At 47.1% G+C, this 12,819-nt stretch overlaps 1 protein-coding gene across 1 annotated transcript in view; it reads left to right on the top strand.

Moving 5' to 3' along the window:
• Positions 1 to 2,721: 2,721 nt before the first annotated feature.
• Positions 2,722 to 12,819, top strand: part of MYT1 (myelin transcription factor 1) — a 53,710-nt gene continuing 43,612 nt past the window's right edge. Inside the window, exons 1-5 of the mRNA XM_065414695.1 lie at positions 2,722 to 2,776; positions 8,511 to 8,613; positions 9,350 to 9,412; positions 10,323 to 10,570; positions 11,727 to 12,602. Of these exons, the coding sequence (XP_065270767.1) occupies positions 2,722 to 2,776; positions 8,511 to 8,613; positions 9,350 to 9,412; positions 10,323 to 10,570; positions 11,727 to 12,602 (1,345 nt within the window). The remainder of the gene's footprint in view (positions 2,777 to 8,510; positions 8,614 to 9,349; positions 9,413 to 10,322; positions 10,571 to 11,726; positions 12,603 to 12,819) is intronic.

Raw genomic sequence — 12,819 nt, forward strand, 5'->3', positions numbered from 1 at the left:
TAGGGTGAACATAAGAACATAACATAAGAACATAAGAATGGCCATACTGGGTCAGACCAAAGGTCCATCCAGACCAGTATCCTGTCTGCCGACAGTGGCCAATGCCAGGTGCCCCAGAGGGAGTGGACCTAACAGATAATGATCAAGTGATCTCTCTCCTGCCATCCATCTCCACCCTCTGACAAACAGAGACTAGGGACACCATTCCTTACCCATCCTGGCTAATAGCCATTAATGGACTTAACCTCCATGTTAACGGTGAACAGATATCCCGATATTATCAGGACCATCCCAATATTAGGGGCTTTGTCGTCTATAGGCAACTATCCCTTCCCCCTCCCCCCAAAAAACAGTGTCCCAATTTTTCACACTTGCTATCTCTTCACCCTATCAACACCCTACCCAACTTGGGATTGACCTCAGCTGGCTACATACAGGTAAAAACTACTGTGCCTTGCCTCAATTAGGGTTTCACACCAATTTAGCTGTCTCTCTGGAAAAGCACACACTTTTCAGTCAAGGCATAGCCTTGTCTGCAAACCTGGGCCTACTGAAGTCAATGGGACTGCTCCATGTGGGTAAAGGTAAGCATGTATGCTTGCAGGATTGAGACCCTAGTCTGTAAATCTCACGGGAATGGGTTGGCTTGCAATATTCCCAGGAGAGACTGGTTCACGTCGGGCTTGGGATAGTGCAGTATAGCCCTCTTTGCAGGTGTGCCAGCAATTCTGGGGGACGTGAAAGCAGGAAGCACAAAGGTGCATGTATGTGTAAATGTTTTTCCAGAAGGTCTGCTCTAGTACAGAGAGGAATTAATTCAGGGAAGTCCTATGGCTGGCAGGATACATAGGCTTGGCAGAATTTGATTTTTATTTTTGTATAATTTTGATGGATAATATTGATATTTGTTTACTTTTAAGGCTCTTTTTTAATTCTGATCAATTTAAATGTTCTGAGTTGGACAAAATTATGGGACATCAGGATTTTTTTTTTCTATTTTTATTGATTCAAATGTTCACTGTTGGGGGAAGTTATGGGAGGTCAGACACTAGGGGGGGTCTGACACTAATTATTCAATGACAGTAGACAGTGAGATACCAAAAGTTAAAGCTTTATAACCATTAAAACACAAGCTGTCAACATGTGTGAAAATATACAAAGTAAATATCTTGAAATCAAACTCCAAGTTCTCAAGCAGCGTTTTTCTTACTTTGCCTATCAGTGAATTTCAATGATCATCGATAGGAAATATTTTGTCATCGGTTTGTGTGTGTATGATGAAATCAACATTTACCAATAAAAATCCAATCCTTCCAAGCCGAGGCATCCAGGAGGTCAGAAGAGATGGTCACCCTAGTCCCTTCTGACCTTAGAATGTATTACATTTTTCTGAAGTTAACTGAATATCTGGTCATTTATAAAAGGATTGATTTGAGTTTGGGGGAAAGGTTCTGATATTCCCTAGTTACCATGTCTGTTAATAGAGCAGGATTGTTGTTTGTGAAGGGAAAATGTCTTTGTACCTTAGTCCAGCGATTACAACACTAGGTGGGGTTTTGAAGACCTGTGGGTAACATTTCCCCTGTGCAGAGGACCAACACAAGCCCTCTTCACCTCTTAAGTCTCATTAAAACCCTTACAATGGGGTTTAATGATACTTCCAGGGTGCATAGACCTGGAGCTGGGCTTGTGCAGAGGGGAGAATTTCACCCATTATGATTTTACTCCGTTCTAAAGTTCATCTGGTCATGCTGAAGTTCATCTGGTCCCTCAAGGCTGTAGCTATTTTCCTTCATGCATGCAGCTGGGAAAAGAAGTTGGTAGGTTTTTGGATAGAGATTTAGGCCCTCATCCTGTGATATGGCGTCGCTCTTCCACTCTCGCTGCCTTCAATGGTTCCTGAGGTGCTGAGTACCTCGCAGGCCCCTTTGCACAAAACAAAAGCCGCATCTTGACAAGCCTGGCTCAGATGAGTAATCTTTGCTCCTGGGAGCAGCTTCCAATAACATCCATGGAAAATCATTGCTCACAGGAGTAAAACTTTGCAGGGTCTGGCTCCAAAATGGTGTCCTTATAAAGTCCTTTCCCCCACCTCCCCCCCAGGATGAAAACATGCAAGTTGTTTTATACTTGAAGGGGCAAACACTCAGCTGGTTCAAGGAAGTCAGTGGAACAATGCCATTTTGCACAACCCCTAAAAAGCAATGTCTGCAAAACAAAGCCAGCTATTTACTTGGTGGGCCAGAATATCATATCCATTCTCCCACTGAGCAGCACCTATCTTAGAAGTCCTATTGACTTCAGTGAGATCACTTGGGGTTTAAAATACTATCTGATGATCATCAGGGTATCACAAGCTGACCAAACAAATACTTTGGGTGAAATTCTGGACACATCAAAATCAATGGTAAAATTCCCACTGACTTCAATAAGGCCATATTTTCAGCCGTTTGGTCCACAGAGCAAGAGAAATGCTATGTTCCTATTGGGTGAAGTCTTTATCTGATAGGGAAAAGACAAATCAGGGCTCCTTCCCTTAGAGTCAACCCAGCAAAGTTAGTCTGGCCTTAATTTGAAAAGTAATACAATCAGTATCTTTCTCAAAAAGACATTACAGCCTCCCCAGCTCCAGGCATTTATATTGGGTAACTGTTTCCAATACATTCTATGTGACTGAGACTTTTTTTTTTAAATGCTAATTTTGTCGCTGTTTGATTCCAGATGAGTTTAGAAAATGATGATAAGAGAGCACGCACACGATCAAAGTCTATCAGAGGTGAGCCATTTATTCTCCTGTGTGGAATTACATACATTGGCTATATCTGAGGTTAATGTGCTCCGGTTTTTCCAAGCAGGCTCTCCTTTCAGACCCAGAATCTCATTCTTTCAAGTTTTTAAAACACTGCTTCCCCGCCTCCCCCCAGCCCAGGAGATCTGTTCACAAAAACAGCTCTAGCAACAAACACTTACACCCCACATAGTATTTAACCTTCCCTCCTCCCCCCTGTAAAAAAAAAAAAAATCCCTTCCATGCTTAGTTCTATAGGAATCGTGATAGCTTCAGATCACTTCCAGAGGCTTTCATCATGTATGCTCTGCTAGAGGCTTTGAAGTTGAACATCTGAGAGTTCCTGGCAGAGGTTGTACATGCTGCAGAAGCAAACAGGCCGTCTCTTGGCGGGGACTTGAGGACAAATGACTTGTTAATTTAAAGCTTGATTGCTATTTATTTTCCAGCTTTGCAAAAAAGTGTATATTTCATCCTCTAGATGCCTTTTCCCCGCAAAGAAGGAAGGTGCTGTCATCTATACTGCAGTGTGTAAAGTCATATCCAGATCATTGGTACCCTGTGTAATGATTACAGCTCAACCTCTGAATTTATTTTTTCTCTTTTCTGTGTGTATGGATCTGATGCAGTTCAAAGGTCACTGAAAGAGAGGAACTAATAGCACTGGTTAAAATGAAGGGTGATGTGGGAAGGTATTTATGCAACTTCATCCACACAGCTGGGCCATTGTGCCTCACTCCATGCTGACCTACATCATTCTCCTTCTAGGCATTTGCATCGCTCAGAAAGCAGATACAGCCAATTGTGCTGAATCGTGCCACATTATGTGGTAGTTTTGGTAAGATATGTAATGCTCATTAGGGATTATAATGAGACCAGCCTGATTCTGCTTATTTTCCCACCTTAAACACACTTAAAGCTAGGTCTTCCGATGTGAAAAGGTAATTTCTTGGATACACCATGCTACGTACTGTTGCCTCCAGTTTGTTGAAGTTTGTGAGTCACTCCATTGAGATTTGGATCCCCCAGAAACCCAATTAGCTCAAATAAATTGAGCAGCTGTGTTATGCCTTTTACCCTGTGCCACATAGCATTTTTTTTTCTTCTTCTTCTTTTTTTTCCCTGGCTGTTTGGATTCCTGGCTGGACATCAGGTTTTCAGTAAAGATACAGTAATGTCATCTGTATTATTCAGAAATGAAGAATCATCCCTAAAAATCTAGATCGGGGTGGGCTAACTTTTTGGCCCAAGGGCCACGTTGGGGTTGCAAAATTGTATGGAGGGCTGGGTAGGGAAGGCTGTGTCTCCCCAAACAGCCTGGCCCCTGCCCCCTATCCACCTCCTCCCACTTCGCACCCCCTGACTGCCCCCCTCAGAATCCCTGACCCATCCAACCCCCCCTGCTCCTTGTCCCCTAACCGCCCCCTCGAGGGCCTCTCACCCCTAACTACCCCCTGAGACCCCACCCCCATCCAACCGCCCCGTTCCCCGTCCCCTGACTGCCACCCTGACCCCTATCCACACCCCCGCCCCCGACAGGCCCCCCGGCACCCCACGCCTATCCAACCCCCCCGTTCCCCATCCCCTGAGCCCTATCCACACCCCCGCCCCCTGACAGTCCCCCCAGGACTCCCACGTTTATCCAACCCTCCCCGTCCCCTGACCGCCCCCTCCGAACCTCCGGCCCTTATCCAACCCCCCGGCCCTGGCCCCCTTACCATGCCACTCAGAGCAGCATGTCTGGCAGCCACACCGCCTGGCAGGAGCCAGACACACTGCTGCACTGCTCTGCAGGAGCACGCAACCCCACCGCCCAGAGCGCTGCCCGCACGGCGGCGTGGCTGCGGGGGAGGGGGGGACAGCAGGGGAGGGGCGGGGATAGCCTCTCCGGCTAGGGTGACCAGACAGCAAGTGTGAAAAATCGGGACGGGGCTGGGGGTTAATAGGAGCCTATATAAGAAAAAGCCCCATATATCGGTACTGTCCCTATAAAATCGGCACATCTAGTCACCCTATCCCCGTCCAGGAGCTCAGGGGCCGGGCAGGACAGTCCCGCGGGCTGGATGTGGCCCGTGGGCCGTAGTTTGCCCGCCTCTGATCTAGAGCCTGTGCTATCGTTACAAAAGGGATTAAAATGAGAAACTAGAAAAATGCAATATTTTAAATGCATCTGAACTGCCAAAAAACTGAAGAGACACGAGATAACTCATTCAGTTCCTTTACCGGTAGCGGTCCAGATCCTGAGCTGGTTTAAATCAATGTCGCTCCCTGGATTTCAATATTGCCACGCTAGTTTAAACCAGCTAAGAATCTGGCTCAGTGTGTGTGTTTGTGTCTACATAGAGATGTAGGCCCTTACCCTGAAAACACGACATGCCTAATTGTAACACGCTTAAAGTTAAGCAAGTGTGTAAGTGGTAGCAGGCTGAGGGCTGCAGAGAGTTTATGCTTTTCTATTTACTAGGTAGCCTTGCCTATTTTATGATCTAGGATGGCTTAGCTCAGCGGTGGCAGAGGAATCTGTGTTTTTACTAACAACCTTGTGTTTCTTTCCACTTTTGTTTCCTGTCCCTCTGCTCAGTGCCCACGGAACTCATAGGACAGGAGGTGAGGTAAGAAAAGTTTCTTCTCAGCCCCATAACTTGGGGAGGGGGAGGGATTCTGGCGCATTCCTTAGAGAAATAAAAGCTGTGGAAAGCATTAGACGGGGCAAATCTATTACCAGGCCCAACCCTAACTCCTCCTGCAGCCCCTTCTTCTGCCCCTCCCACTTGGCGGGTCCCATTTTATGGCTATAGGGAAGAAAAATGAACAGGATTTTAGCTGTGTTACAGTTCCTTGTACATCATGTAGCCAGACACTCAGGGCTTGGCCCTGGGTAAGTCCCCTTTGCACCAGCCCAGAGCACAAAGGGACCCCAGGAGGGTTATAGCAGAGTTATAGCAGATTGAAACAGGAGGGGAGAGTTCTCATTGAACCAGTGTAGGGGGAGCTGTAAGGGAACACTGTTTACCCACGCCAGGCAGAAGAGAGGGAGCTGCCCTCTGCACTTCCCCATTCCCACTTTCTTTAATGGCGGGGAATCTGGCTTTTACCATTCACTACCCCCTCCACGCAAGGTGAATTCTATGGTGGGCTGAGGGCGGGAGGCGGCCGGATAGGGTTGAGAAGGAGCAATCTTTGGCTGGCAGGGAAGCCCCTAGGGGACTGTTCCAGCTGGTGTTAATTAGAGCGGCCCTGTGACTGCCCTATTGCTAGGCCCCACTCCAGCCCATAACCAGTCCCAGGAGCAGAGGAGGTGAAACGATGCTCAGGGTCTCCTCTCTCTGGGCTGCACCAAGGGCGAGGTCAGCCTAGTATCCAGTCCCCAGAGGGAACTGCAGCCTTAAATAATGGCACTTGAAAAAGTATCGTTATGTACAATGGTTAACAGCAAACCTCCCCTTCTGTCTCGGGTGTCCTCCCCCTGCTCCCATTCCTGGATCATCCGCTGGTTCCCTGCCCCTCTCGTCACTTTGGTCCTCCTCCCCTGTCCATGTTCCTGGTCTCCATCTCCCCTTCCATCCTCTCCCCTGCCTTACAGCATGGATTTTAAAATTATTTAGCCCCACAGGTACAGGATAAGATTTTCCATCGGTACAGATCTGATGCCCACACCCCCACCCATCAGCCTGGCCATCCCATAGCCCGATGCCTGAGATGTTCAGGCGGTCCTGTTGTTCATTTGGTGTCGCTTGCATGCCAGCAACAGCAAGAGAAAAAAACTGGCGCAAACCTTTGCAGTCTTACAAAGCTTTTTATTATAAATCACAGGCTCCTGGATCTCTCAGATCTCTGTAAAACTGACATAAGTGCTTATGCAAGAGGAGGATTCACTAACCTGGGCATGTGCTAATGGCTGGGGCTGCATTTCCTATGGCCTCTATTAGAAAGCTTTCCATGTCAAAGAGTAATTGGACCTTAACTGTCCTAATTTCGTAGAGTTTCTGCTCCTACGCTCTGCGATGACTCCTGAGAGACTAGCATGGGGGATGCTGGGCATTACACTTCCCTAACTTTTATTGCTGAATACTTGAGTGGAGGTGGTAATTGAAGCAGGTGACATATTTCAGGGGCAGCACAGAGTGCTCCACACAGCCATCTCTGCAGCTGTCACCTAATTGCCTGATTAACTGGACGATTAATCGACTAATTGGAAGCTAGGCATCGTCTGCATGACAATAAGAAGGCTTTTGTAAAAGTATTAAAGCTGTTGAGAAAGAGAGAGAGAGAGAAAGAGAGAAATTGGTGAATGTTACAAAGAAGGGGGAACCATTAACAAACCACGGAGCCCTTTGCCACCAGTGACCCCTGCCAAGATGTAAGAAATTTCCATCTCTAAGGATTTCACAAATCAAAGTCCTAGACCAAGATAAAATGACCTGGCATTCCAGAAAGCACTGAGTGCCCACCCTCTGAATATTGGACACCTTTGAAGTTGTCTAAAGCTAGGCACCAAAAATGGGCCACCTAAAATCACTAGTCACTTTAGATACATTTGGCTCAGAGCCTCTGGGCTATTCTCTCTCTTTTTTTTTTTAACCACAGGCTGTAATTTACTGCCTTAAAAAAGGGAATCAACCTTAACTGATTTAGCAAAGTTTAGAAATGCCCATAACATCTTCATCAGAGCTGTTCTTGTTCCACACTAAATAAGCCTTTTTATTTTTTCAGGCAAGTCATTGCTAGCATAACCACTGCTCCGTGTCTCTGTGTGCAGTCACTTAGAGTGTGTCTGGGGCTGTTCAGAACAGAGCGATCTCAGTCATGACTGAAGGCAATTAAAATTAAATAGACTTTAAGATCATCAGTAAAAGGGAGGGGGACCCTCTTCCAATTATGCACATTAGCCTGGAGAGATCTTCTTATGTATGATCTCGAGCACATCACTTGGAAGAACCCTCTGAGCTGCCACTTCCACTCAGCCGAGGCACCCCGTGAAAGGTGCAGTTTGGTTTGAGCGTATGCACCGTACAGAGGCTAAGAGGCTAAAGAGAACGCTGGGCATCCTCCCAGTTGATCGCGTGAGTTAAAGGAGAATCATCAGCTCAGATATAAAGCAGGTCACAAGTCAGCTTATTGCAAAAGGCAGCCCTGGGGTTTCAGTGTTACAAGGACGTGTAGCAGGACCAGGAGGGTTTTGAGATGAGATAGGTCTAGGGCCTCTCTGGGAGTTCAGAGTCTCTGGCTTCGGCTTTCCTTCCAGTCAGCAAGCTCCCAAACACAAAGTGCTGCTGTTCTCCTAGGGCTCCCTGCCCTGAATTTTGGTCAGCAAAGCGTGGCACCACATCTGCTTCCATCTGGACCTTGGCCAGGAGTTAACCCTAACGACCTCAGAAGTGCCTGGCTCAGCTGGGCTAGTTCATAGGGACACCCGCAGAGGAGGAGGGGAGGGAGGATCCTGAAGAGTTGCTGCAGTTTCAGCAGCCAGCAGGGGGCAAGGGCCTGGCACAGGGCACGCTGCACGTGCAGAGCAGGCCGCAGCACCACTCCCCGCCGCACCGTGCACGGATGCTAGTTACGAGATCACTATGCGTGCGGCTGCATGTGCACCCAGCCAACCCCCACCGCCCCCCGGCAAATTGCATCTCGTGACCAGCAACTGGCAAGAGAGTTGAGAAACCAGCCAGCCCTGTCAAAAAGTGGTCAAGCCGTGTCCCGGGTGGCCCCCCTGGCTTTGCAGCCTATGGCAATAGCCAAAGCCTAATGTACATCCGCCAGGCGAACTCGCTGAAGCTGCTTTTCAGCCTCTGGAGCCCCTGTGATTCCTGGAGACTGGCCTATCTGTAGGGGTGACATTTACCAGGGCAGAGGAGCTATGCAAAGCAGCATGCACCACTTCAGTCTGTGTTAAGGGCTTTAGAGGGCACAAGTCGTGCCTAGGGTTTCTGGAGCCCTCTGCGCTGAGACTGTCGCTTCAGCTGAGCAGAAGCCAGGGCAGGGGAGCTAGTGAATTTTGTCCAACATGCTCTGACTCCTATCACCAAAGGCCTGACTCCCCGTGTCCATTCCTCAACCTGGCCTTCTCAATAGGTCCCCCATTCCTAGCATCCTCAAACAATGCTTGTCTGACAAGCCATAACATGAAATTTAAACCATGATTTATAAATAAATAAATTTATTTATTTATTTTGTACACTAGTAAAAAAAAAAAAGAAAAAGAAAACTAAACAGTGGCAGTGGGAGGCAGGGTACGGTAGTTGTCTGGTCTTTAAAGGCTTGCTTTTACACATGCAAATCTTTAATTAAACATACTCATAAAACTATAATGAACCGTTCATTTAATTAAATGGGGTGACTCATTTCATTAATTTTTAGCAAACTGCAAAGCCGCCATCCTGCCCTCCTTGCTTGGAATTCAAAGGGATGAAATGAACTATTTAAAGGAAATTATCTTCCCTTTTGCAGTTTTTGTTCCTTCTGCACAGATTCTTTTTAACTCTCCCACAGTTTATATACTTTAATTAAAACGCATTCTTCAAATCATCACCGTTCTTGTTGCTTGATTGTTTCCCCCTCAAGCTGCCCTACCCCAGGATGTAATGGCTCAGGACACATCCGTGGAAAGTATGCAAGACACAGAAGGTAAGATTTGGTCTGGCGGATTTCCAGTCTAAGGAACCTGAATGCCAGTGGTAGAGAGACGTAGGAATCAAGACAGACTGACACTGATCCAGCTCCATTGACTACAATGGGAGTTGGATCAGGTCCTAAACGAGCTTCCCCAAACTCATGGCCGATGCAGAAAGGAGGAGGCTGTGTTGCTATAAAATGAGTTTATTAATTCTGCTGAGATGTCTTCAGGCTGAGGACTTGGTCTGCTTGCTACTTGCGTGCATGGTGGAGGGAAGTAGGGTGGGAAATACCAGTTTGTTGCCTGCCTTGGAGTCCATTCTTCTGCTAACAGATTTTTCATCAGTGCATTATACTATGCAGATCTGGACTCCTGGTGCCCATGAGTTAAATATGCCACAATGGCTGGATCTAAATACCAGTTCTTCTGGACTCCTGGTGCCCATGAGTTAAATATGCCACAATGGCTGGACCTAAATACCAGTTCTAGTTTTATAGCTAGAAGCAACCAACAGCCTTTAGTATCCAACAATGTCCAGGTTAGAAATAACTGGGCCTAGCGTAAATTGTGATGGCAGATATAAGATGCAATAGGACTAAATGTTTTTACTGGGCCAGGCAAACTCCCAGTGATCTCTGAGCAAAAACTGAGTAAAGGCATCAGGAGCTGGTCCATTCATAGGTGAGTTTCTTTAGAGAAGAGTGAAAAAGAATGAAGGCCAAATCTTCAGCTTGGTCAACAAAGCTAGGACAATGTAAACCAGCTGAAGATCTGGCCCTCCCTATGCATTGCCCAAAGTTGACCCGTTTCTCTTCAGTCCTTAAAGGACTTTTTTACCCCTTGCTGCATTGAATAAAGCATCCATTTCTGAGGTCTTTCTCAGACATGCTCCCTCATGCAACGAGTCCTCTTTTCCTCTAGTTTACAAAGCTGCCCTCTAGCAAAGAAGAGGAAACTTCAGGACGCTGAGGCCGAGCATCTGGTGTCAAAGAGAAAATCCCATCCCCTGAAGCTGGCCCTTGACGAAGGCTACAATGTGGACAGCGATGGGAGCGAGGAGACGGAGGTGAAGGAGGAGTCTGTCACTGATGAATCAGAGGGGACTTTGGAGGAGGAAGAGGCAGAGACGATAGAACAGGAGGAGACCCCCAGCCCTGAGCCAGCGGAAGGTGCTTTATCATTATTGATTGCAGAGCTTATTTTACAGATGGAAAAAGGGCAGTGAGTGTTAATAATGAAGAGTTATAGTGCTTCTAAATTATGTATAGGATGGGTTCTTCCATTATTATATTCAGTGGAAGAACAACAGAAAAACCCTGTTTAATCTGAGAAGGGCTGTTCCTGGCTATGCTGGTCACAGACTGTCTCCAACATCTTAAAAATAAGAGCTTTCCCATCAGTGACGATTCCTGGGGAAGGAACTATGGAGAGTATAAAAGCACTTCTCTGTGCGGCTCAATAGGTAAAGCAATGGGAAAGGCACACTGGCGTCTTGGAGCCTGATCCAGAGACAAGTAGTGAGCTTTTCTGTTGTCTTCAACCTGTGGAACTCATTGCCGGAGGATGTTGTGAAGGCCAAAACCATAACCGGGGTCAAAAAAGAACTAGATATGTTCCTGGAGGATAGGTCGATCAATGGCTATTAGCCAGGATGGGCAGGAATGGTGTCCCTAGCCTCTGTTTGCCAGAAGCTGGGAGTGGACAACAGGGGATGGATCACTTGATGATTCCCTGTTCTGTTCGTTCCCTCTGGGGCACCTGGCATTGGCCACTGTTGGAAGACAGGATACTGGGCTAGATGGACCATTGATCTGACCCAGGATGACTGTTCTTATGCTCAGTGGTCACAGAGTAAGGCCCCTAGGCCCAAATTTATGCCACTCTCATTGGCTTTGGGAGGAGGTATATGTGCGTAACCCGGGCAGAGTTTTGGTCCTGTGACCTTAGCCTTCTCCCTTATCTCTTTCCTTGTAAATGTATTTGTGTATCATGGACCCCTGTTTATTGAGGCAGTTTGCATCAGCCTCCAATGGGGTGCTCTTTAGCATGAAAACATCACCTTGGGCTAGTGCAGACAACGTGCAAAAATGTGTAGCTGATGGTTTCTGATGGTTCAGTGGAGAAAATAGATATGTGAAGGTGTTACTCATCTTATCAGTGGGAATAATTTTAAAATGGAAATCCCTTTTTATACCTGCCATTACTAAATGCAATAAATCAGGCTTCACCCAGGGCATAACAGCAAAACTTGGGGTTCAATTAAGCTGAAAGGAGACAAAGAGCTCTTTATGAGCTTATAACGTTTTTCCTTCTTCCTTTTTGCAGTAAGAAGCCCAGCAAAATCATCACACTATGGACAAAATGCAGCTACCAGTACACCCGGCCCTAGCAAGGCCAATTACAGCAGCTATCAAGAAATCATTGCCAACTCTCTCCTAAATCTAGGCCAAATAGCAGAAGAAACCCTTGCAATAGAGGGGCAGATGCCTGAAAATGAACTGCAGGTCTCCAAGCCTCCTGTTAATGTTGTGCACCTGGTCCATGAAGGGGCGGAAGAAGAGGTGGTCGAGGAGGAATGTGACAAGGAAATTATCATCCAAACTGAGGATGCGGAGGAAGTCATTGAGGTCACTAGTGAACGTAGCAGTGAATTGTGTCCAGAGCATCGGGACGATCTGAACTGTGAGGAGTCCTGCAAGTTGCAAAAGGCCATGCAAGCAGAAGCAGAAGAGGAGGAGGAGGAGGAGGAGGAAGAGGAGGAGGAGGAGGAAGAAGAAGAGGAGGAAGAAGAGGAGGAGGAGGAGGAGGAGGAAGAGGAAGAGGAAGAAGAGGAGGAGCTGGCAACTGAAGTCATCTGTGAAGAAACTCCTCAGACGTCTCGGGACTCCCAGAAAACCCACTGTGAAGGGCGGTTCAGCCCAAAACCTGAGTACTCAGTCATCGTGGAGGTCAGGTCAGACGACGACAAAGATGACGATGCTCGCTCCCAGAAATCTGCCGTGACCGATGAGTCTGAAATGTACGACATGATGACCAGAGGGAACCTGGGGCTACTGGAGCAGGCCATTGCGCTCAAAGCCGAGCAGGTTAAAATCATGAGGGAGCCCAGCCGCCTGCCAGGGGAGCACATAAAGCATTTCCAGGTGGACGAAAAACAAAGCAAACCTTTGGACACTATCAGAAAAAACTACTACAGCAAAGGTGGAGTATCTGAACAAGCTTCCATGCACCATCTTCCTCCCCAACAGCCTTGCACTGTGAAAGAATCTGAGCTTCACTGCTAAGTGTCCCATGAAAACTAGCTGGTTGTGGATTTTCAAGCTCGGTTAGGTGATTGAGCCATATAGTTCCTATTACTCTCAGTGGGAATTGCGTGGCAAGTCCCCTAGTTGGCTTTGAAAATCTCAACCTGTACCTC

The sequence above is a fragment of the Emys orbicularis genome, chromosome 12 (genome assembly GCF_028017835.1).
Source record: "Emys orbicularis isolate rEmyOrb1 chromosome 12, rEmyOrb1.hap1, whole genome shotgun sequence".
Taxonomy (NCBI): Eukaryota; Metazoa; Chordata; order Testudines; family Emydidae; genus Emys; species Emys orbicularis.